The 21,876-nt window shown below is 35.1% G+C and overlaps 1 protein-coding gene across 1 annotated transcript in view; it reads left to right on the top strand.

Annotated features, from left to right (window-relative positions):
- Window positions 1–21,876, top strand: part of ZCWPW2 (zinc finger CW-type and PWWP domain containing 2) — a 166,201-nt gene that overhangs the window by 106,620 nt on the left and 37,705 nt on the right. The window contains exon 4 of the mRNA XM_030812240.1: window positions 12,674–12,791. Within this exon, the coding sequence (XP_030668100.1) occupies window positions 12,674–12,791 (118 nt within the window). The remainder of the gene's footprint in view (window positions 1–12,673; window positions 12,792–21,876) is intronic.

Here is a 21,876-nt window from a genome sequence, read left to right as displayed (position 1 = left end):
CTTCAAAGTGCTGCTAAGAGACAGAAAATAAAGTCCGAGACTGGCTATGGTGGCTCATGCCTGTAATCCCAGCACTTTGGGAGGCCAAGGCAGGCAGATCACCTAAGGTCAGAAGTTCAAGACCTGCCTGGCCAACATGGTGAAACCCTGTCTCTATTAAAAATACAAAAATTAGCCAAGTGTGGTGGCACACACCTTTAGTCCCAGCTACTTGGAAGACTCAGGCACGAAAATTGCTTGAACCCAGGAGGTGGAAGTTGCAGTGAGCCGAGATTGCACCACTGGACTCCAGCCGGGGTGACAGAGCAAGACTCTGTCTCAAAATAAAAATAAAAATAAAACATGAGTAAATGGAAAGATTATAATCCTCTTCTCTTCTTGATGTGGAAGATTTAATATGGAAGATGTCAGTTCTCCTTAATTTAAATGCCATCGCAATAAAAAAAAATCGAGACTTTTGACAAAACAAACTAATTATAAATTTGTTGGAAGGTTGAACAAAAGAGAGTTAGGCCTATAAAATATGGTAGATATAACAAGATGTCACTAGTTAAGGCAATATGGCACTAATAGTGATTTGACAGATTAATAGAAATATATAGAAATTACACAAATAAACTCAAAAGTACTTGAAATTATAGTTAATGGTTCAGGTTGTATTCAAATAAGAAAAGTTGTATTGCTTAATAAATGGGATGGGTACAAATAGTAACCTGCGGAAAAAAATGTCCAAACTAGTTCTACAAGGAAGAAAGACTTAAATGAACAAAAAGGAAAACACAAAAGTACTAAAATACAAACTACAAACAAAGGAGAATATTTGTAGTACATAGAGGAAAGGGATATTTAAAAAATATATAAAAATATTATTTTGCAGTCAATAAGAAAAAGACCATTATACATACTAACACAGGACTTGAATCATCATTCCCTATAAAAGAAAATATAAATGGCTTTTAAAAAACAATCACAACCTGCTGATTGTAGATCTCTAGGGCATTGAGAGAACACAGGCAGTAGCCAGATAGTGGTTACAGTGGGCCTTGGGTGAGACCCAATACTGTGCTGGCTTCAGATCTGACTCAGTGCATTCCCAGTGGTGGTGGCCACAAGGGTGCTTCCCCCCAGGGCCAGGTGACTCACATAGAGCAAGACTCTGTTTGTTTGTTTGTAAGTAAGTCAAGGAACATGAATCTTTGCCTGATATTCCAGAGAATTCTTCTAGATCTTATCCAACACTCTATGAATCTGCAAGAGCCATAGCATTACTGGGCTTATGGAGCTCACTAATGCAGATACAGCTTAGATCACAACACTCAAGCTCTTTTAAATACCTGGAAAGCTTTCCCAAAAACAACAGGTGCAAACAAACCCATATCATGAAGACTACAATAAATACCTAACTCTTTAATGCCCAGACACTGATGAACATGCACAAGCATCAAGACCATCCAGGAAAACATGACCTCACCAAACAAAGTAAATAAAGCAACAGGGACTAATCCTGAAGAGATATGTGACCTTTCAGACAGAATTCAAAATCACTGTTTTGAGGAACTCAAAGAAATTCAAGATAACACAGAGAAGGAATTTCGAATTCTATCAGATTAACTGAAGAAAGAGATTGAAATAATTAAAAAGAATTAAGCAGAAATTCTGGGTTAAAAAAATGCAATCAACATAGTGAAGAATGCATCAGAGTCTCAATAGCAGAATTGATCAAGCAGAAGAAATAATTAATGAGCTTGAAGACAAGCTATTTGAAAATACAAAGAAGAGACAAAAGAGAAAAAAAAAGAACGAAGCACACCTACAAGATCTAGAAAATAGCCTCAAGAGGGCAAATCTAACAGTCATTGGCCATAAAGAAGAAGTAAGGAAAGAGATAGTGGTAGAAAATTTATTTAAAGGGATAATAACAGAGAATTTCCCAAACATAGAGAAAGATATCAGTATCCAAGTATGAGAATATTATAGGATATCAAGCAGAATTAACACAAAGAAGACTACTTCAGGGAATTTAATAATCAAACTTCCAAAGGTCAAGGATAAAGAAAGGATCCTAAAAGCAGCAAGAAAAAAGAAACAAACAGCAAGCAATGGTACTCCAATATACCTGTCAGCAAACTGTTCAGTGGAAACCTTACAGGCCAGGAGAGAGTGGCATGACATATTTGAAGTGCTGAAGTAGAAAAACTTACCCTAGAATAGCATATCTAGCAAAAATATCCTTCAAACATGTAGGAGAAATAAAGATTTTCCCAGACAAACAAAAGCTGAGAGATTTCCTCAACACCAGACCTGTCCTACCAGAAATGATAAAAAGAGTACTTCAATCAGAAAGAAAAGGATCTTACTGAGCAATACAACATCATCTGAAGATCCAAAACTCACTGGCAATAGAAAGTACACAGAAAAACCCAGAATGTTATAACACTGTAACTGTGTTGTGTAAACTGCTCTTCAGTAGAAAGACTAAAAGATGAAACAATCAAAAATAGTAACTGCAGCAACTTTCAAGACATAGAGAGTAAAATAAAATATAAATAGAAACAATAAAAAGTTAAAAAGAGGGAGGAAGGAGTTAAAGCTCAGAGGTATTTTCATTTTGCTTATTAGTTTGTTACATGTAAGAACATGTAAGCAGTGTTGTTATCAGCTTAAAATAATGGGTTATATAATATTTACAAACCTCATGGTAATCACAAATCAAAAAACATACAACAGATACACAAATTAAAAAGCAATAAATTTAATTATGCTACCAGGAAAAATAACCTTCATTAAAAGGAAGAGAAGAAGGAAGGAAAGAAGGAAGACTGTAAAACAACCAGAAAACAAATAACAAAAGGGCAGGAGTAAGTCCTTACTTATCGATAATAACATTGAATGTAAATGGACTGAACTCTCCAATCAAAAGACATACAGTGGCTGAATGGATGTAAAAATAAGGTCCAATGATCCATTGCTTACAAGAAACATACTTCACTTATAAAGACACAGGTAGACTGAAAATAAAAGATGGAAAAAGATATTCCATGCCAATGGAAACCACAAAAGAGCAGGAGTAGATATACTTAATACCAGACAATATAGGTTTCAAGACAAAAACTGTAAGAAGAGACAAAGAAGATTATTATATAATGATAAAGGAGTTCATTCATCAAGAGGATATAACAGTTGTGTGCGTGTGTATATATATATATATATATATATATGCAAGAGGATGTAACAGTTGTGTATATATATATATATCTCAATATATATGCACCCAACACTGGAGCACCCAGATATATAAAGCAAATATTATTAAAGCTAAAGAGAGAGATATATCCCAATACAATAATAGCTGGAGAATTCAACATCCCACTTTCAGCATTGGATAGATCTTCCAGACAGAAAATCAACAAGGAAACATCAGACTTAGACTGCACTTTGGAACATATAGACCTAATAGACATTTACAGAACATTTCATCCTATGGCTGCAAAATGCACATTCTTTTCCTCAGCACATGGATGATTCTAAAGTTAGACCATATGTTAGGTCACAAAACAAGTCTGAAAACATTCAAAAAAATTGGCCGGGCGCGGTGGCTCACGCTTGTAATCCCAGCACTTTGGGAGGCCGAGGCGGGCGGATCACGAGGTCAGGAGATCGAGACCACGGTGAAACCCCGTCTCTACTAAAAATACAAAAAATTAGCCGGGCGTGGTGGCGGGCGCCTGTGGTCCCAGCTACTCGGAGAGGCTGAGGCAGGAGAATGGCGTGAACCCGGGAGGTGGAGCTTGCAGTGAGCCGAGATTGCGCCACTGCACTCCAGCCTGGGCGACAGAGCGAGACTCCGTCTCAAAAAAAAAAAAAAAAAAAAAAAAAAAAAAAAAAAAAAAATTGAATGTATGTCAGGTAATTTCTTTTACTGCAATGCAATAAAACTGGAAATAAATAACAAGAAGAGTTTTGGAAACTATATAAACACATGGAAATTAAACAGTATGCTCCTGAATAACCAGTGGTTCAATGCAGAAATTAAGAAGGAAATTTAGGCTGGGCACAGTGGCTCGCGCCTGTAATCCCAGCACTTTGGGAGGCCGAGGCTGGCGGATCATGAAGTCAGGAGACCGAGACCATCCTGGCCAACATGGTAAAACCCCATCTCTACGAAAAATACAAAAATTAGTTGGGTATGGTGGCACATGCCCATAATCCCAGCTATTCGGGAGGCTAAGGCAGAATTGCTTGAACCACGGAGTCAGAGGTTGCAGTGAGCCGAGATTGCGTCACAGCACTTTAGCCTGGTGACAGAGTGAGACTCTGTCTAAAAAAAAAAAATGAAGAAGAAAAAGAAGAAGAAGGACGGAAATTTAAAAATTCATTGAAACAAATGATAATGGAAACATGACATACCAAAACCTATGAGATATAGAAAATGCAGTACTAAAAGGGAAGTTTATAGCCATGAGTGCCTAAATTAAAAAAGAAGAAAAGTTTCAAATAAACAACCTAATGATACATTGTAAAGTACTAAAAAAGCAAGAGCAAACAAAACTCAGACTCAACTGATTTATTCAAATTAGTAGAAGAAAATAAATATTGAAGATGTAGAGATGATATAAATGAAATAGAAACATAAAATACAAAGATCAACAAAACAATTTTTTTTGAAAAGCTAAAGAAAATTGACAAACCTTTAGCCAGACTAAGAAAAAAAAGACGTAAGACCCAATAAATAAAATCAGAGATGAAAAAGGAGACATTACAATCAATACCACAGAAATTTAAAGGCTCATTAGTGGCTACCATGAGCAACTATATGCCAATAAATTGGAAAATCTAGAAGAAATGGATAAATTTCTAGACCATACAACCTACCAAGATTGCACCACAAAGAAATCCAAAACTTGAGCAGACCAATAACAAATAACAGGATAAAAACTATAATAAAAAGTCTCCCAGCAAAGAAAAACCAAGAACCTGATGGCTTCACTGCTGAATTCTATGAAACGTTTAAAGAATAACTAATACCAGTTCTACTGAAACTATTCCAAAAAATAGAAGTGGAGGGAATACTTTCAAACTCATTCTATGAGGCCAGTATTACTCTGGTACCAAAACCAGACAAACACACATCAAAAAGGAAAACTACAGGCCAATATCTCTGATGAATATTGATGCAAATATCCTCAACAAAATACTAGCAAATATAATTAAACAACACATTAACACGATGATTCATTATGATCAAGTGGGATTTATTCCAGGGATGCAGGATTGGTTCAGCATACACAAATCAATCAGTGTGGCATATTAACAGAATGAAGGACAAAAACCATATGATCATCTCAATTGATGCTAAAAATGAATTTGATAAAATTCAGCATCCCTTTATGATAAAAACCTCACAAAACTGGGTATAGAAGGAACATACCTCAATATAATAACCACAGACGCACAGCTAGTATGTATCATACTGAATGGGGAAAAACTGAAAGCCTTTTCTTTAAAATACGGAACATGACAAGGATGCCCATTGTCATTCAACATAGTGCTAGCTAGCACAATTAGACAAGAGAAGGAAATAAACGGCATCCAAATTGGAAAGGAAGAAGTCAAATTATCCTTGTTTGCAGGTGATATCATCTTATATTTGGAGAAACCTAAAGACTTCACCAAAAAGCTGTTAGAACTAATAATCAAATGTAGTAAAGTTGTAGGATACTAATCAACATACAAAAACCAGTGGGATAGTTATATGCCAATAGTGGACAATGTGAAAAACAAATAAAACAGTAATACCATTTACATTAGCTGCATATAAAATAAAATACCTAGGAATTATCTCGACCAAAAAAATGAAAATTTTCTACAATGAAAACTGTAAAACATTGATGCAAGAAATTGGAGGACAGAAAAAAATGGAGACATATTTCATGTTTATGGATTGTAAGAATCAATATTGTTAAAATGTCCATACTACCCAAAGCAATCTACAGATTCAATGCAATCCCTATGAAAATACCAATGACATCCTTCACAGAAAAAGAAAAAAGAATCCTAATATTTATATGGAACCACAAAAGTCTCAGAATAGCCAAAGCTATCCTAAGCAAAAGGAACAAAACTGAAGAAATCACATTACCTGACTTCAAATTATACTATAGAGCTATAGTAACCAAAATGGTATGGTATTGGCATGAAAGCAGGCACACAGACCAGTGGAACAGAATAGAGAATGCAGAAATAAATCTATACATCTACAATGAGCTCATTTTTAACAAAGGTGCCAAGAACATACATTAGGGAAAGGACAGTCTACAATAAATTGTGCTGGGAAAACTGGATATCCATTTGCAGAAGAAAAACTAGAACCCTATCTCTCGCCATAAATGAAAATCAAATAAAAATGGATTAAAGACTAAAATCTAAGACCTCAAACTATGAAACTACTACAAGAAAACTTTGGGGAAACTCACCAGGACATCAGTCTTGGCAAAGTTTCCTTGAGTAATACCCAATAAGCACAGGCAATCAAAGCAAAAGTGGACAAATGGGATAACCTCAAATTAAAAAGCTTCTGCACAACAAAGGAAACAATCAACAAAGTGAAGAGACAACCCACAGAATGGCAGTAAATATTTGCAAACTACTCATTTGACAAGGGACTAATAACTAGAATATATAAGAAGCTCAAACAGCTCTATAGGAAAAAAAAATAATAATCCAATAAAAAAAATGGGCAAACGACTTGAATAGACATTTCTCAAAAGAAGACATACAAATGACAAACAGGCATATGAAAAGGTACTCAGCATCACTGATCACCAGAGAGGCAAATTAAAACTACAATGAGATATTATTTTACCCCAGTTAAAGTGGCTTACATCCAAAAGACAGGCAATAACAAATGCTGGCGAGGATGTAGAGAAAAGGGAATCCTTGTACAGTGTTGGTGGGAATGTAAATTAGTACAACTACTATGGAGAACAGTTGGAAGTTGATCAAAAACTAAAAGTAGGCTGGGTGCAGTGGCTCATGCCTGTAATCCCAGCACTCTGGGAGGCCAAGGTGGTTGTATCACTTGAGGTCAGGAGTTCAAGACCAGCCTGCCCAACATGACAAACCCCATCTGTACTAAAAATACAACAGTTGGCCAGGTGTGATGGCGCATGCCTGTAATCCCAGCTACTTGGGAGGCTGAGGCAGGAGAATTGCTTAAACCCAGGAGTCGGAGGCTGCACTGAGCCAAAATCATGCCACTGCACTCCAGCCTGGGTGACAGAGTAACACTTCATCACAAACAAACAAACAAACAAACAAACAAACAAAAAAATACAGCTACTATATGATCCAGCCATCCCACTCCTATGTATATACCCAAAAGAAAGGAAATCGGTTTATTGAAGAGATAATCTGCACTCTAATGTTTATTGTAGCACTGTTCACAGTAGCCAAAATTTGGAAGCAACCTAAGTGTCTATTAGTATATGAATGGTTAAACAAAATGTGGAACATATCGTGGAGTGCTATTCAGCCATGAAAAAGAAGGAGATCCAATCATTTGCAACAACATGGATGGAACTGGAGGTCATTACGTTAAGTGAAATAAGCACAGAAAGATAAACTTTACATTTTCTCACTTATTTGTGGGAGCTAAAAATTAAAAGAGTTGAACTCATGGATATCAAGAGTACAAGGTTGATTAACAGGGGCTGGGAAGGGTAGTGGAGTGTCGGGGGATGTGGAGATGGTTAATGAGTATAAAAAATAGAAAGAATGAATAAGACCTAGTATTTTCTAGCACAAAAGTGTGACTATAGTTAAAAATGATTTAATTTTACATTTAAAAATAACTGGAGTATAATTGGATTGTTTGTAACACAAAAGATAAATGCTAGAGGCGTTAGCTATCCCATTTACCCTGATCTGATTATTACACATTACATGCCTGTATCAAGATATCTTATGTAACCCATAAGTATATACACCTACTATGTACCTACAAAAATTAAAAATTAATAAAAAAAAGATTGGCAAAGATGTTAAAGCTTGGAACAGAAGTGTTCAGCAAGGTGTGGGGAAATATATTGAATATATTGCTTGTGGCATTGTAAACTTTGACCTCATCATTCAAAAGTGATTTCACAATAACCTCCAAAATTTAAAATATACATACATTAAACCTGTAATTTTATGTCTTGGAACTTATCTTTCAGTATACTCTCAAGTGGGCAAAATGACATATGGACAAAATGTTTTTATTTCAGCATTGCTTCCAATAGCGTATTAGGAACAACCTAAGTGTTCATCACTTGAGCATTGTCAAATAAATAGGGGTACGTACATACCACATATGTGGATATACATACATCTATTTTCTCATTCTTTCAGTTCTCTCATCCATATTTCTTGGCTTTAAATACAGCGTGTGTGTGTGTGTGTGTGTGTGTGTGTGTGTATGTGCACATGCGCATTTGTGTTTGTGTATGTGTATGTGTAATTCCTAAAGTTTATCTACTGGTAAGTTTTCTGTCCTGAATTTTCATATCGAACTGCTACTTGACATCTCCACCTAGATGTCATAATTATCTTCCTCTTGGGTATTGAGAAGTCTCATGTCAGTATGTCTGAACTATTTTGTTGTTGTTGTTGTTGTTTCTGTTTGTTTGTTTGAGACGGAGTCTCTCTCTGTTGCTAGGCTGGAGTGCAGTGGCACGATCTCGGCTCACTGCAACCTCCGCCTCCCGGGTTCAAGCAATTCTGCTGCCTCAGCTTCCCGAATAGCTGGGACTACAGGTACGTGCTACCGTGCCCGGCTAACTTTTTATTATTATTTTTTTATTTTTTAGTAGAGGCAGGGTTTCACCATGTTGCCTAAGCTGGTCTTGAACTCCTGAGCTCAGGCAACCTGCCCAACTCGGCCTCCTAAAGTGCTAGGATTACAGGCATGAGCCACGGCGCCCACCCCAAACTCTTGATCTTCCAACAAATCTTTCTTTCTTGACAGACTCTTCATCTCAATAGAGAGCAAATTCCATCCTTTTGTCCGCTCAGTTTGAAAGTCCTAGAGTAATCCTCCATTTCTCCCGAAACCAGTTTTCAAGTGGTCAGGAAGTGCTTTTTGCTCTGTCATCAAATTATGTCCAGAATCCTAACACTTTTTACCACAGTAACTGTTACTGCCCTGGTCCACACTGCCATCATTTCTTGCATAAATTATTGCAATAGCCTCTTAACTAATTGTCCTGCTTCTATACCTGCCTCTGTATAGCCTTTCCTCATCAAAGCAATCAGAATGATTTCTTTAAAAACAGGAATTCAAATCAAATATTACTTTTCTGCTCAGAACTCTGCCATAGTGCCATTTTCACTCAAATAGCCAAAGACCCTACAATGGCTTGCAAAGGCCTTGATGATGTGGCCCTTGTTAATTTTCGGAAATCATTGCCTATTACTCTCTCTCTTCATCGTTTAGACTCAGCTACACTGGATTCTTTGATGCTTCTTGAATATACATGTACTCTCCCACATTAGAGGATTTTTTTCTCTGCCTGGAGTATGCTTTCCTTGGATTTATATATGGCTAACTTCCTGGCTTCCTTCAGGGAGATCATGGCCTAAGTTCACCTTTTTGATGAGGGTTACCTTGACCACTCATTACCCACCCCTCAGCCCTCATGATCACCCTGACTTTGCCTTACATTTTGTTACAGAGCACTTATCACCTCTTATACTACAGCCTTATGTTTTATGCTTGTTATATATTGTCTCTTCTCATAGGCTAGAATGTGAGCTTTGTCTGTTTTGTTCATTGATAGATCCTGAGAGTCTGGAATATGTTGAATCAATAAATTCAGCAACCTGCAAGAAAATTTTAAAAATCAACTATATATAACTATTCATAACATTCATTATATATTTATATAAGTTATAGAAATATATAATGTTATAATATATACGTTGTATAGTTATATAAATATATAATATCTCTGGAAGACTGTAAAAGAAAGTAGTAATAGTAATTTTGGGAGAAGTAGTACTTGGGATGGGAAGGAAGGCACATTCTATATTGTGAGAATTTGCACCTTATCACTTCTTCAATTAAAAAAAGTAATTTAAAAATACAAAGCACAGTTGAGCCTAATTTGGAAATCAAAATTCTTCTTAAAATAGATCCTTAGTTTTTGAGTTCCTTAGGAGGTTTTAATTTGTAGTACCACTAGGTGGCACATGCCTACTGATAAGTTCAAAGACTCCCAGAAACAAGTGTTAAAACAAACCTTTTCAGTTCCCCTGAGTCATCAAAGTTTATTTTAGCTATATGGCACTGATTTTTCTCAAGAATTTTCTTTAATTATTTTCTTATACTATTTCTGTAGGGCAGCAGTCTCCAACCTTTTTTGCATCAGGGACCAGTTTCATGGAAGACAATTTTTCCATGGACTGGGGGGAGGAAGGGGGATGGTTTCGGGATGATTCAAGCACATTACATTTAAAGTGCACTTTATTTCTATTATTATTACATTGTAATAGATAATGAAATAGTTATATAACTCACCATAATGTAGAATCAGTGAAAGCACTGAGCTTGTTTTCCCGCAACTAGAGGGTCCCATCTGGGGGTGATGGGAGACAGTGACAGATCATCAGCCATTAGATTCTTGTAAGGAGCACACAACCTAGATCTCTCCCACTTGCAGTTCACAATAGGGTTCATGTTCCTATGAGAGTCTAATGCTGCAGCTGACCTGACAGGAGGTGGAGCTCAGGCAGTAATGCTTGTTCGTCCCCCACTCACCTCTTGCTGTGCCGCCCAGTTCCTAACTGGTCATGGACTAGTACTGGTCTGACCCCTGCTTCAGGGAATATTATAGCAACTGTTCCTACACTATTCCTATATACAGAATAGTATAGGAACTGTTTAGTACTATAAGCTTTAAAGTGATTTTTCACTATAATTTCTAATTTAATATTATAACATTTGACTTGCAGAAATGTCTTAAATCTGTGAAGGCTAGCTTAGACATCCTTAAAATAATTTAAAATTTCCAATATTTAGTGAATTGTATCTGCCTCGTTTCATCTGTTTCCTATGAAATAACTTACTTAATGAATGAAATTTATAGATTGTGTGTCCAAAAGTAGATTTTTGTTTGATCCTATTGTTTCACTGCTTTTATATCAAGTTAATCAGTGCCCAGGGCCAAATGCAATTTATCAGCCTCTTTCTGAATACTTTATATAATATACCATGAGGTATAGGCAAATGGGTACTGTGGAGGATGCAAAGATGAAATATTATTTATTGCCTCCATCTTCATGGATCTTTCATATTATGGGTAGTGATGTCATGAACACAAATAACTGTAATAGAAGTCAGAAAGTAGTAAATCAGTAAATGAAAATATTATGTGTAGTGGGAGCACAGAGTTGATATGAATTTGGGGACTCTAAGAATATGGTGACATTTGAGAAGAGCTTTAAATATATAGTTTCATTCTCTGAATTAATTCAATATGGGTCTTATATAGATTTACACTTCTGTGTAAAGGGTGAATTATCTTATACATCTGAGAGAAGAATATAATCTTTATAGATAGGTGTTAATTATAGGTTAATAAAATAAATAGCCATATTCCTTTTGCTGGTAAAGTATTCAAAATGAAAATGATGGCATGCATTTTATAAATATAACATTTAAAAACATTATAAAAATCCTTTTTGCCGAGTTTTAAAATAACACTGAAAACATTATTGGACTAGGTCAATTTAATATTTATTTTTGACCCAGATATTTTTTCATTTTGTTTTTCTTTTTAAAATATATTTTTTGAAAACTAAATATGTATTTAGAAAATGTGCTGTATCCAAGTAAAATAACTTACTGAGTTCTTATTATGCCATGAAACTATAATCTATTATTTTATTTCATACTCATGAAACCTTATGATGTATGTAGTGTTATCATTCACATTTTTTAGATAAAGAAACTAGGGCACAGAAAGTTTAAGAAATTTGTATGCATATGTTAATATCTGCTGTAACACTAAAACTAGATGTGGATAGAATTTTTTATTTTTTATTATTTTATTTTGTTTTATTTTATTTTATTTTGAGACAGAGTCTTACTCTGTCACCTAGACTGGAGTGCAGTGGCACGATCTTGCATCACTGCAACATCTGCCTCCCAAGTTCAAGCAATTCTCCTACCTCAGCCTCCCAAGTAGCTGGGAATTACAGGCATGAGCCACTGCACCCTGCCAAATTAATTTTCTTCTAATAAGAAACTTGCTTTTCAATTTGTACCACTTTAGTATAATTGCTATGTTATTTAAAAGGAAATCAACATTATTCTTATTAAATCTATTATTATCAAATCTATTAATATTAACTACTTTGTGACGTTGAGGGCCTTTTTGTAAGTTTCTCAGTGTGAGATGAATAACATTATCAGGATTATCTTAGTGAACCAAACATGTGACCCTTTGACTATTGCAAAATTTTCACAATTTTGCTGAATTCTAAAATAATAATAAAATAATAATTAGATACCAAAGTCTAAGAAATATGTTATACAATGCTCCAAGTTAGATTTTGTTCCAGCTTAATAAGTGGATTTTAAAACAAAGTTATATATTTAAAAGTGAATTTTATTCTTTTTTCTGTATTTATATAGCCAGAAAAGTGTAAGAATAAAAAGAAGTGGTATAAAAGTGCACTACAAGAAGCATGTCTACTCTATGGATATTCTCATGAGCAAAGACTGGAAATGTGCTGCCTATCAAAACAACAAGGTGTATAAATATTTTTTCTTTATTACTCCGAAATAAGGATTTATTCAAATGCATGTTTTCCAAAATATGTTTGCTCATTCAAAAATCTCTATCTCTTTCTCTTCATAGGGAAATAGTATATCATTGTTTATTTGAAAATTATTTTTATATAAACGAATAGCATATATTTTGTCCCCTAAAACAATTTTCAGTGACTAAACATACACTCTATTTAAATGCAGGAGTTCTTGTTAGCACTTTTGTTATCTTCTTTACCGTTAGACTATCTACATAGATCCCCTTGTGTATTTCAAAGGCGTCTATTTCACAATGGGAACCATGGCTTTAAATACATTCCTGGCATTAAAATTTCACTTGGATAGGCTGTATTATTACAGAACAAAGTATTTTCGAAATGTTGCATTTTGAAATAAGTTCAAGGCAGGAATAGAAGAGAAACTTCAACTTTAAAAAAAAACTAGGTGAAATATTATGATAATAATTCAGGTTATTTTCAAAGAAAGTTTTATTGAATTCTCAATACTATGGTATATAGTTAGCTTTTTAAGTGAAACCATTTGAAAGATTATAGTAGGTTTGACATTTTTTGTATATATTTAACTTTTAAGTTCAGGGGTACATGTGCAGTCTTGTTATATAGGTAAACTTGTGTCATGGGGATGTGTTATAAAGATATTTCATAACCCAGGTATTAAGCCTAGTACACATTAGTTATTTTTCGTGATCGTTTTCCTCCTCCCACCTTCCACCCTCTGATAAACCCTAGTGTGTGTTGTTCTTCTCTATGTTCCCATGTATTCTTGTCAGTTAGCTCCCACTTATAAGGGAGAACATGCAGTATTTGGTTTTGCTCCTGCGTTAGTTTGCTAATGCTAATGGCATCCAGCTCCATCCATGTCCCTGCAAAGGACTGATCTCACTCTTTTCTATGGCTGCATAGTATTCCATGGTGTACAGGTACCATATTTTCTTTATTGCAGTGTACAGGTGCCACATTTTCTTTACCACATTTTCTTTATCCACATTTTCTTTATACCATTGATGGGCATTTAGGTTGAGTCATTGTCTTTGCTATTGTGAATAGTGTTGAACATACGTGTGCATGTGTCTTTATAACAGAATGATTTATATTCGTTTGGGTATATACCCAGTGATGAGATTGCTGGGTTGAATGATATTTCTTCCCCTAGGTCTTTGAGCGATCACCACACTGTCTTCCACAATGGTTGAACTAATTTACACTCCTACCAACAGTGTATAAACATTCCTATTTCTCCTCAACCTCACCACCATCTGCTATTTTTTGACTTTTTAATAGCAGCCATTCTGACTAGTATGAGATGGTATCTCATGGTTTTGATTTGCATTTCTCTAATGATCAGTGATGTTGAACTATTTTTCATATGTAGGTTGGCTGCATATATGTCTTCTTTTGAAAATTGTCTGTTTGTGTCCTTTGCCCACTTTTTAATGGTTTTTTTTTCTTGTGAACTTGTTTAAGTTCCCTATAGATGGTGGATATTAGACCTTTGTCAGGTGGTGGATATTAGACCTTTGTCAGATGCATAGATTGCAAAAATTTTCTTCCATTCAGTAAGTTCTCTGCTCACTCTGTTGATAGTTTCTATTGCTGTGCTCTTTGGTTTAATTAGATCTTATTTGTCAATTTTTGCTGTGTTGTAATTGCTTTTGGTGTCTTCATTGTGAAATCTTTGCCCATGCCTATGTCCTGGATGGTATTGCCTGGGTTGTCTTCCAGGGTTTTTATAGTTTTAGGTTTTACATGTAAGTATTGACTCCATCTTGAGTTAATTTTTGTATATGGTATAAGGAAGTGGGGCAGGGTCCAGTTTCAATTTTCTGCATATGGCTAGCCAGTTCTCCCAGCACCATTTATTAAGTAGGGAATCCTTTCCTCACTTTTTTTTTTTTTTTTTTTTTTTTGAGACAGAGTCTTGCCCTATTGCCCAGGCTGGAGTGCAATGGTGCGATCTCAGCTCACTGCAAGCTCCACCTCCCAGGTTCAAAGGATTCTCCTGCCTCAGCCTCCCGAGTAGTTGGGATTACCGGCACATGCCACCATACCCGGCTAATTTTTTGTATCTTTAGTAGAGATGGGGTTTCACCATGTTGGCCAGGCTGGTCTTGAACTTCCCATTGCTTGTTTTTGTCAGGTTTGTTGAAGATTAGATAGTTGTAGGTATGTGGCGTTATTTCTGAGTTCTTTATTCTGTTCCATTGATCTATGGATATGACACATTTTTAACTCTAAATAGAAGATGATTGCCACACAAAATGAAAACTTTTATTTATTTATTTATTTAGACAGAGTCTTGCTCTGTTGTCCAGGCTGGAGTGCAGTGGCGCGATCTTGGCTCACCGCAACCTCCGTCTCCTGGGTTCTAGCAATTCTCCTGCCTCAGCCTCCCGAGTAGCTGGGATTACAGGTGCCTGCCACCACGCCCAGCTAATTTTTGTATTTTAGTAGAGATGAGGTTTCACCATATTGGCCAGGCTGCTCTCAAACTCCTGACCTCAGGTGATCCACCTGCCTTGGTCTCCGAAAGTGCTGGGATCACAGGTGTCAGATAGTTTTTATTAAACTTAAATATGTTTAAATTGTTTTCTGCTTAGTGATTATAATCATTTTATATTTTACAATCCCCTTTTTGTCTTTATTACTTTAAGTTCTAAACAGATTACTCTATGGATAGAAGGATCCAGACTTTGATGCTGACTGAATTTTAAAGTAGCAATGATTTTTTTTTCTCCTTTGGAAAACTTTAATTTATATTTACAAAAAACGTGTATGTGAAAAGATTTTATTTGAGAAAAAATTTAAAGTTCAACCCAGCCACCTAAGTTTAGGATTTAAAGCAAATAAGTAGGTTTGAAAAGAGTGGAAAATGAATGACAAGTACACTACTCAGGTTTACTCTGAGACCAGGAGAAGAGACATTTATTACTACAAATGCGATTTTATTTCTGTGCTGAAAATATAATGTCTCTGTTTGTTAGCAATAAAGGTTGAACTCACTGTATTGTCACAAATACAATTTTATGCCTTGCACAGACTATACATTTCTCTTAATCACGAAAGCCTTTTAGACATTTAATTTTTTTGAACATTAATAGTTTTAAGTAATATAGTCATTTACTTTTTAAACTTATATCTATTTCTCACCAGGAGTAGATTTGCTCTCTCAATTAGCAGTGGGTCCTTTGACATTCTTGCCTGTCCGGAGACTCTGAAGAAGGATTATTTCTGATTGGTTTTGCAGCAATAGCTCATTTTCTTGCTGAAAGTCTGATTATTTTTACATGCAGAGTTTTATGTAATTCAGCCTGGTTCTTGAGAGCCATACGCCTAACAGCTTTCATTTTGTCTCTTAAGTAGTCAAAATGGACGAGCATGAACTTTCAGGACTTCAGAATTCCAGGAGTTTAGTCTTTGCAGTAACAGGCTCACAATTCACTATTCACTATCTCCAAAATAGTCATGTAATCCTTGTGTCTGCTTAGCATCCAGTATAGATTCTGGTAAAGTATTCAGCATCTTTCTGTATTTGAAAGTAGTTTTGAGAGATAAGTAGCCACTGTTTAGATATTTCACCAAAGGTGAATAACTTAGCAGCAATCCACTTTTTAACCCAGCAACTTTAAAGGTTTCTTCACCTAACAATTTCTTTTTCCAACCTAGAAATAAATTACCCCAATATTTATCCTATAGTCTTCCTACCATGCAGAAATTGGTACAGTGTTTTATCTGATGCAACTGTCTCATTGTTGAAATATGCAGGATCTTTAAATATATGTAAATATGGACCCAATCAGATTATAACAGTCTCACCCTCATAATTTAGTTGCACTGTTTTTGTTGTAATAACTACTACTGTAACTAAGTAATTCTGCTGGGTCTAGAAAATTTTTTATCTTATATAGAAACATTCATTTTAATTATACTTCTAAGAATAAATAGACCATTATCCATATAATCTCTTTTTAATTCAGCTTTAGGATTTTATAAGATTAAGACTTTCTTACATGCTCTACATTTTAGAATTGATGTCCTTATTTCTAACTTTTTTCCAGAATTATTTATATTGTAAAAAAATTGACTTGACTTTTTAGAGCAGTTTTAAGTTCACAGAAAATTGAGTGGAAGGTACAAAGATTCCCCATGTATCTCCTCCTTACAATCCCTAAACACACAACCTCCCCCACTGTCAATATCCCATACCATGAGATCTATTTGTTACAATTGATGAACCTATACTGACACGTCATTATCACCCAAAGTCCTTAGTTTACATTAGGGTTTAATCTTGCTATTATGCATTCTGTGGGTTTGGAGAAATGTATCATGACCTGTATCCACCATTATAGTATCATATAGAGTAGTTTCACTGCTCTAAAAATCCTTTGTGTTCCAGCTGTTTGTTTCTACCTCCCCCTTATTCCCTGGCAACTACTGATTTTTGTTATCTGTCTCCATAGTTTTGGCTTTTCCAGAATGTCATATGGTTAGAATCATATGATATGTGACCTTTTCAGATTGGCTTCTTTCTCTTAGTAATATGCATTTAAGTTTCTTCCATGTATTTGCATGGCTTGATAAATCTTTTTTAAATTAGTGCTGAATAATACCCATTGTCTGTATGTACCATGATTTTTTAAAATCATTCACCTATGAAAGGACATCTTGGTTGCTTTTAAATTTTGGCAACTATGAATAAAGCTGCTGTAAACATATGTGCAGGTTTTTGTGTGGACAGATATTTTCAACTTCTTTTGATAAATACCAAGGAACATAATTGCTGATCATATGGTGAGATAGGTTCAATTTTTAAAGAAACTACCAAACTGTCTTCCAAAATGACTGCACCATTTTGCATTCCCACCAGCAATGAATGAGAGTTCCTGTTGCTCCACATCCTCATCAATATTTGGTGGTGTCAGTGTTTTGGGTTTTGGCCACTCTGATAGGTGTGTAGTGGCACCTAATAAGTGTTTTAATTTACAATTTCCTAATGACGTATGATGTTGAACATCCTTTCATATACTTATTTGCCACCTTTCTGTCTTCTTTGATGAGGTGTTTTCTGAGATATTTTGCTCATTTTTCAATCGGATTGTTCATTTTATTGCTGCAGAGGTTTTAAGAGTTATTTGTATATTTTAGAAGTCACTCTCTTATCGGTCTTCTGCAAATACTTGCTCCCAATATGTGGCTTATCTTTTCCATTCTCTTGACAGAATCTTTGGCAGAGCAGACATTTTAAATTTTAATGAAGTCTAGTTTATCAATTATTTCTTTCATGGACCTTGCCTTTGATGTTGTATCTAAATGTTATTGCCATGCATGAGGTCATCTATGTTTTCTCTTTTATCTTCTAGGAGTTTTATAATTTTGCATTTCGCCCTATGATTCATTTTGAGTTCCTTTTTGTGAAAGGTGTAAGATCAGTGTCTAAATTTACTTTTTTTGTGTGTGGATGTCCAGTTGTTCCTGCACCAGTGGTTGAAAAGGCTGTCTGCTCCATTGTATCACCTTTGCTCCTTTATCAAATATCTATTGACTATATTTATGTGGGTCTATTTCTGGGTTCTTTATTCTGTTCTATTGATCTATTTGTCTGTTCTTTTGCCAATACCACACTGTATTGATTACTGTAGTTTCATAGTAAGTCTTCAAGTTGGGTAGTGTCAGTTCTCCAGCATTGTTCTTCTCCTTCCATATTGGGTTGGCTATTCTGGGTCTTTTGCCTTTCCATAAAAATTTTAGAATCAGTTTGTTGATTTCACAAAATAACTTGCTAGCATTTTTATTGGGATTATATTGAATTTATATATCAAGTTGGGAAGAACTGACATCTTGACAATATTGAGTCTTCTTATCCATGAATATGGAATATCTTCAAGTTTATTTAGTTCTTTTTTGATTTATTTTATCAGAGTTTGGTAGTTTTCCTCATTTAGATCTTGTACCTCTTTTTAGATTTATGCCTAACTAATTCACTTTGAGGTTTGCCAATGTAAATTCTAATGTGTTTTCATTTCAAATTCTACTTGTTTTGTACCAGTATGTCAGAAATCTATTTATTTTTGCATATTAACCTTGTATCCTGCAACCTTGCTATAATCTACTATTAATTACAGGGTTTTTTTGGTCTATTCTTTTGGATTTACTACATAGACAATCATATCATGTGCAAAGAGAGTTTTATTTCTTCTTTCCAAATCTGTATATCTTTTATTTTCATTTATTGTCTTACTGCGTTATCTAGGCATTCCAGTACAATACTGAGAAGAGTGGTGAGGGAGAAAACCCTTGACTTGTTCTTCATTTAGCATGACAGCTTCTAGTTTGTTACCATCAAATATGATATTAGCTTTAGATGTTTTGTAAATGCTCTTTTTGAAGCTGAGGAAGTTCCCGTCTTCCTTGTTTCCTGAGGTTTTTTCCTTTTTCATACGCTTTTCTGTGATCTGTTTACATGGTCATGTGATTTTTCTTCTTTACAGTGTTGATGCGATCGATTGATTACATTAATTAGTTTCCAATTTTTGAACTACCTTGCATTTAATGAGTTAGGAAGTACTTTCTCTGCTTATATCTTCTGGAAAAGGTTATGGAGAATTGGCATGATTTCTTCCTATATGTTTGATAGCATTCACCAGTGAACCCATCTGGGCTTGCTGCTTTTTGTTTGGGAAGGTTATTATATTGATTCAATTTCTTTAATAGTTGCAGGCCTATTCAGATTGCCTGTTTCTTTTTGCAAAAATTTTAGCAGGTGTCTGTTTCAAGAAATTGATCCATTTCATCTAGGTTATAAAATTTGCGGGCATAGAGTTGTTCATAATGTTCCTTTATTTTCTTTTAATGTCTATGGGATTTGTTATAATGTCTACCCCTTTCATTTCTAATATTGGTAATTTGTGCCTGCCTGCCTCTCTCCCTTTCCTCCTTCCTTCCTGTCTCCCTCCCTCCCTTCTTCCCTTCCTTTCTTCCTTCTTTCCTTCCTTCCTGCCTGCCTTCCTGCCTGCCTTCCTGTCTTCCTTCCTTCTTGCCTGCCTTCCTGCCTGCCTGCCTGCCTGCCTGCCTGCCTTCCTTCCTTCCTTCCTTCCTTCCTTCCTTCCTTCCTTTCTAGAGTCATCAATTTTATTGATCTTTCAAAGAGCTAGCTTATGGTTGTATTGATTTTTCTCTATCTACTGTCTTCAATTTCATTGATTTCTGCTCTTTTATTTTTTTTCTTCTGCTTACTTTGGATTTAGCCTGTTCTTTTTCTTCTAGTTTCCAAAGTTGAAGCTTAGATTATTGATTTTAGAGCTTTTTTTTTCTATTAGATGAATTCAATGCTATAAATTTTCCTCTGAACATTGCTTTTGCTGCATCCCATGATTGATAAGTTGTACTTTCATTTTCATTTAGTTCAAAATATTTTAAGATTTTTCTTGAGTTTTTTTTTTCTTTGATCTGTGTGTTACTTAGAAGTGTATTTCTTAATCTCCAAGTATTTTGGATTTCCACCTATCTCTCTGTTACCAGTTTCTGGCTTAATTCCATTTTGGTCTGTGAGGAGACATTGTATTATATCTATTCTTTTAAATGTGTTAAGGTATTTTTTACGGCCCAGGATGTGGTCTTTTTTTCTGAATGTTTCATGTGGGCATAAGAAGGATGCGTATTCTGCTGTTGTTGGATGAAGTAGATTACAGATGTCAAATATATCCAGTTGATTGGTGGTGCTTTTGAGTTCAACTGTGTCTTTACTAATTTTCTTTTTGCTGGATTTGTTCATTTCTGATAGAGGGCTGTTGAAGCCTCTAGCTATAATAGTAGATTTATTTATTTCTCTCTGCAGTTCCATCAGTTTTTACCTCTCATATTTTGATGCTCTGTTGTTAGGTGCATGTACATTAAAGGTTGCAAGTCTTCTTGGAGTATTGACCTCTTTATTACTATGTATGACCCTCTTTATTCTTGATAACTTTCCTTGCTCTGAAGTCTGCTCTGTTTCAAATTAATATAACTCCTTCTACTTCCTTTTCATTAGGGTTAGCATGATATATTTTTTCTTTTAATTTGTCCATCTAGGCCATTAAAGTTTAAAATGATTATTTTTAATATCATGGATTGATATTTGTCATATTTGTTATTATTTTCTATTTATTGCCCTTTTTCTTTGTTACTGTTTTTGTCTTTCACTCTTTTTCTGTCTTTGTGATTTTGAGATTTTAAATAATTCCATTTTCTTCCCTCTTAGCATACCAATTATCAATTATACTTTTTTAAAACCTTTTTTTAGTGGTTGCCCTAGAGTTTGCAATGTACATTTACAACTAATTCAAATCCCACTTACAAATAATTACCCTGTTTCATGGGTAGTACAAATATCTTATAATGACAGACTATGCCTTCTCATCCCTGGTATCATTGCTATCATTCATTTTACTTATATATAAGCATATATGCACAAACACACATAAGATGTATGCATAAGTGTACATAATTAAGTATATCATGATTATTTTAAACAAACTTATCTATTAGATGAGTTAAGAATAAGAAAAGTAAGAAGTTTTTACTTTACCTTTATTTATTCAGCTTTCAGTGCTCTTCTCGTCTTTGTGTAGATCTGAATTTCTAACCTATATTATTTTTCTTCTCTCGGAAGAACTTTTAGTGTTTCTTGCAAGGCAGTTCTATTGGCAACAAATGCCTCCATTTTTTTTTCTTTTGCCTGGGAAAGTCTTTATTTCTCCTTCACTTTTGAAAAATAGTTTCACAGGCCACGCACTGTGGGTCAGGCCTGCAATCCCAGCACTTTGGGAGGCTGAGACAGGAGGATCACTTGAGCCCAGAGTTTGAGACCAGCCTGGGCAACATGGTGAGATTCCGTCTCTATAAAAAATTCAAAAATTAACCAGGTATTCATCTGTAGTCCCAGCTATGCAGGAGACTGAGTGGGAGGATTGCTTGAGCCCGGGAGGTCGAGGCTGCAGTGAGTCATGATTGTGCTACTGCACTCTGACCTGAGTACAGAGCGAGACCCTATCTCAAAAGAAAAAAAAAAAG

Source organism: Nomascus leucogenys, chromosome 4 (genome assembly GCF_006542625.1).
Source record: "Nomascus leucogenys isolate Asia chromosome 4, Asia_NLE_v1, whole genome shotgun sequence".
Taxonomy (NCBI): domain Eukaryota; kingdom Metazoa; phylum Chordata; class Mammalia; order Primates; family Hylobatidae; genus Nomascus; species Nomascus leucogenys.
This window is presented reverse-complemented; position numbering and strand designations above follow the sequence as displayed.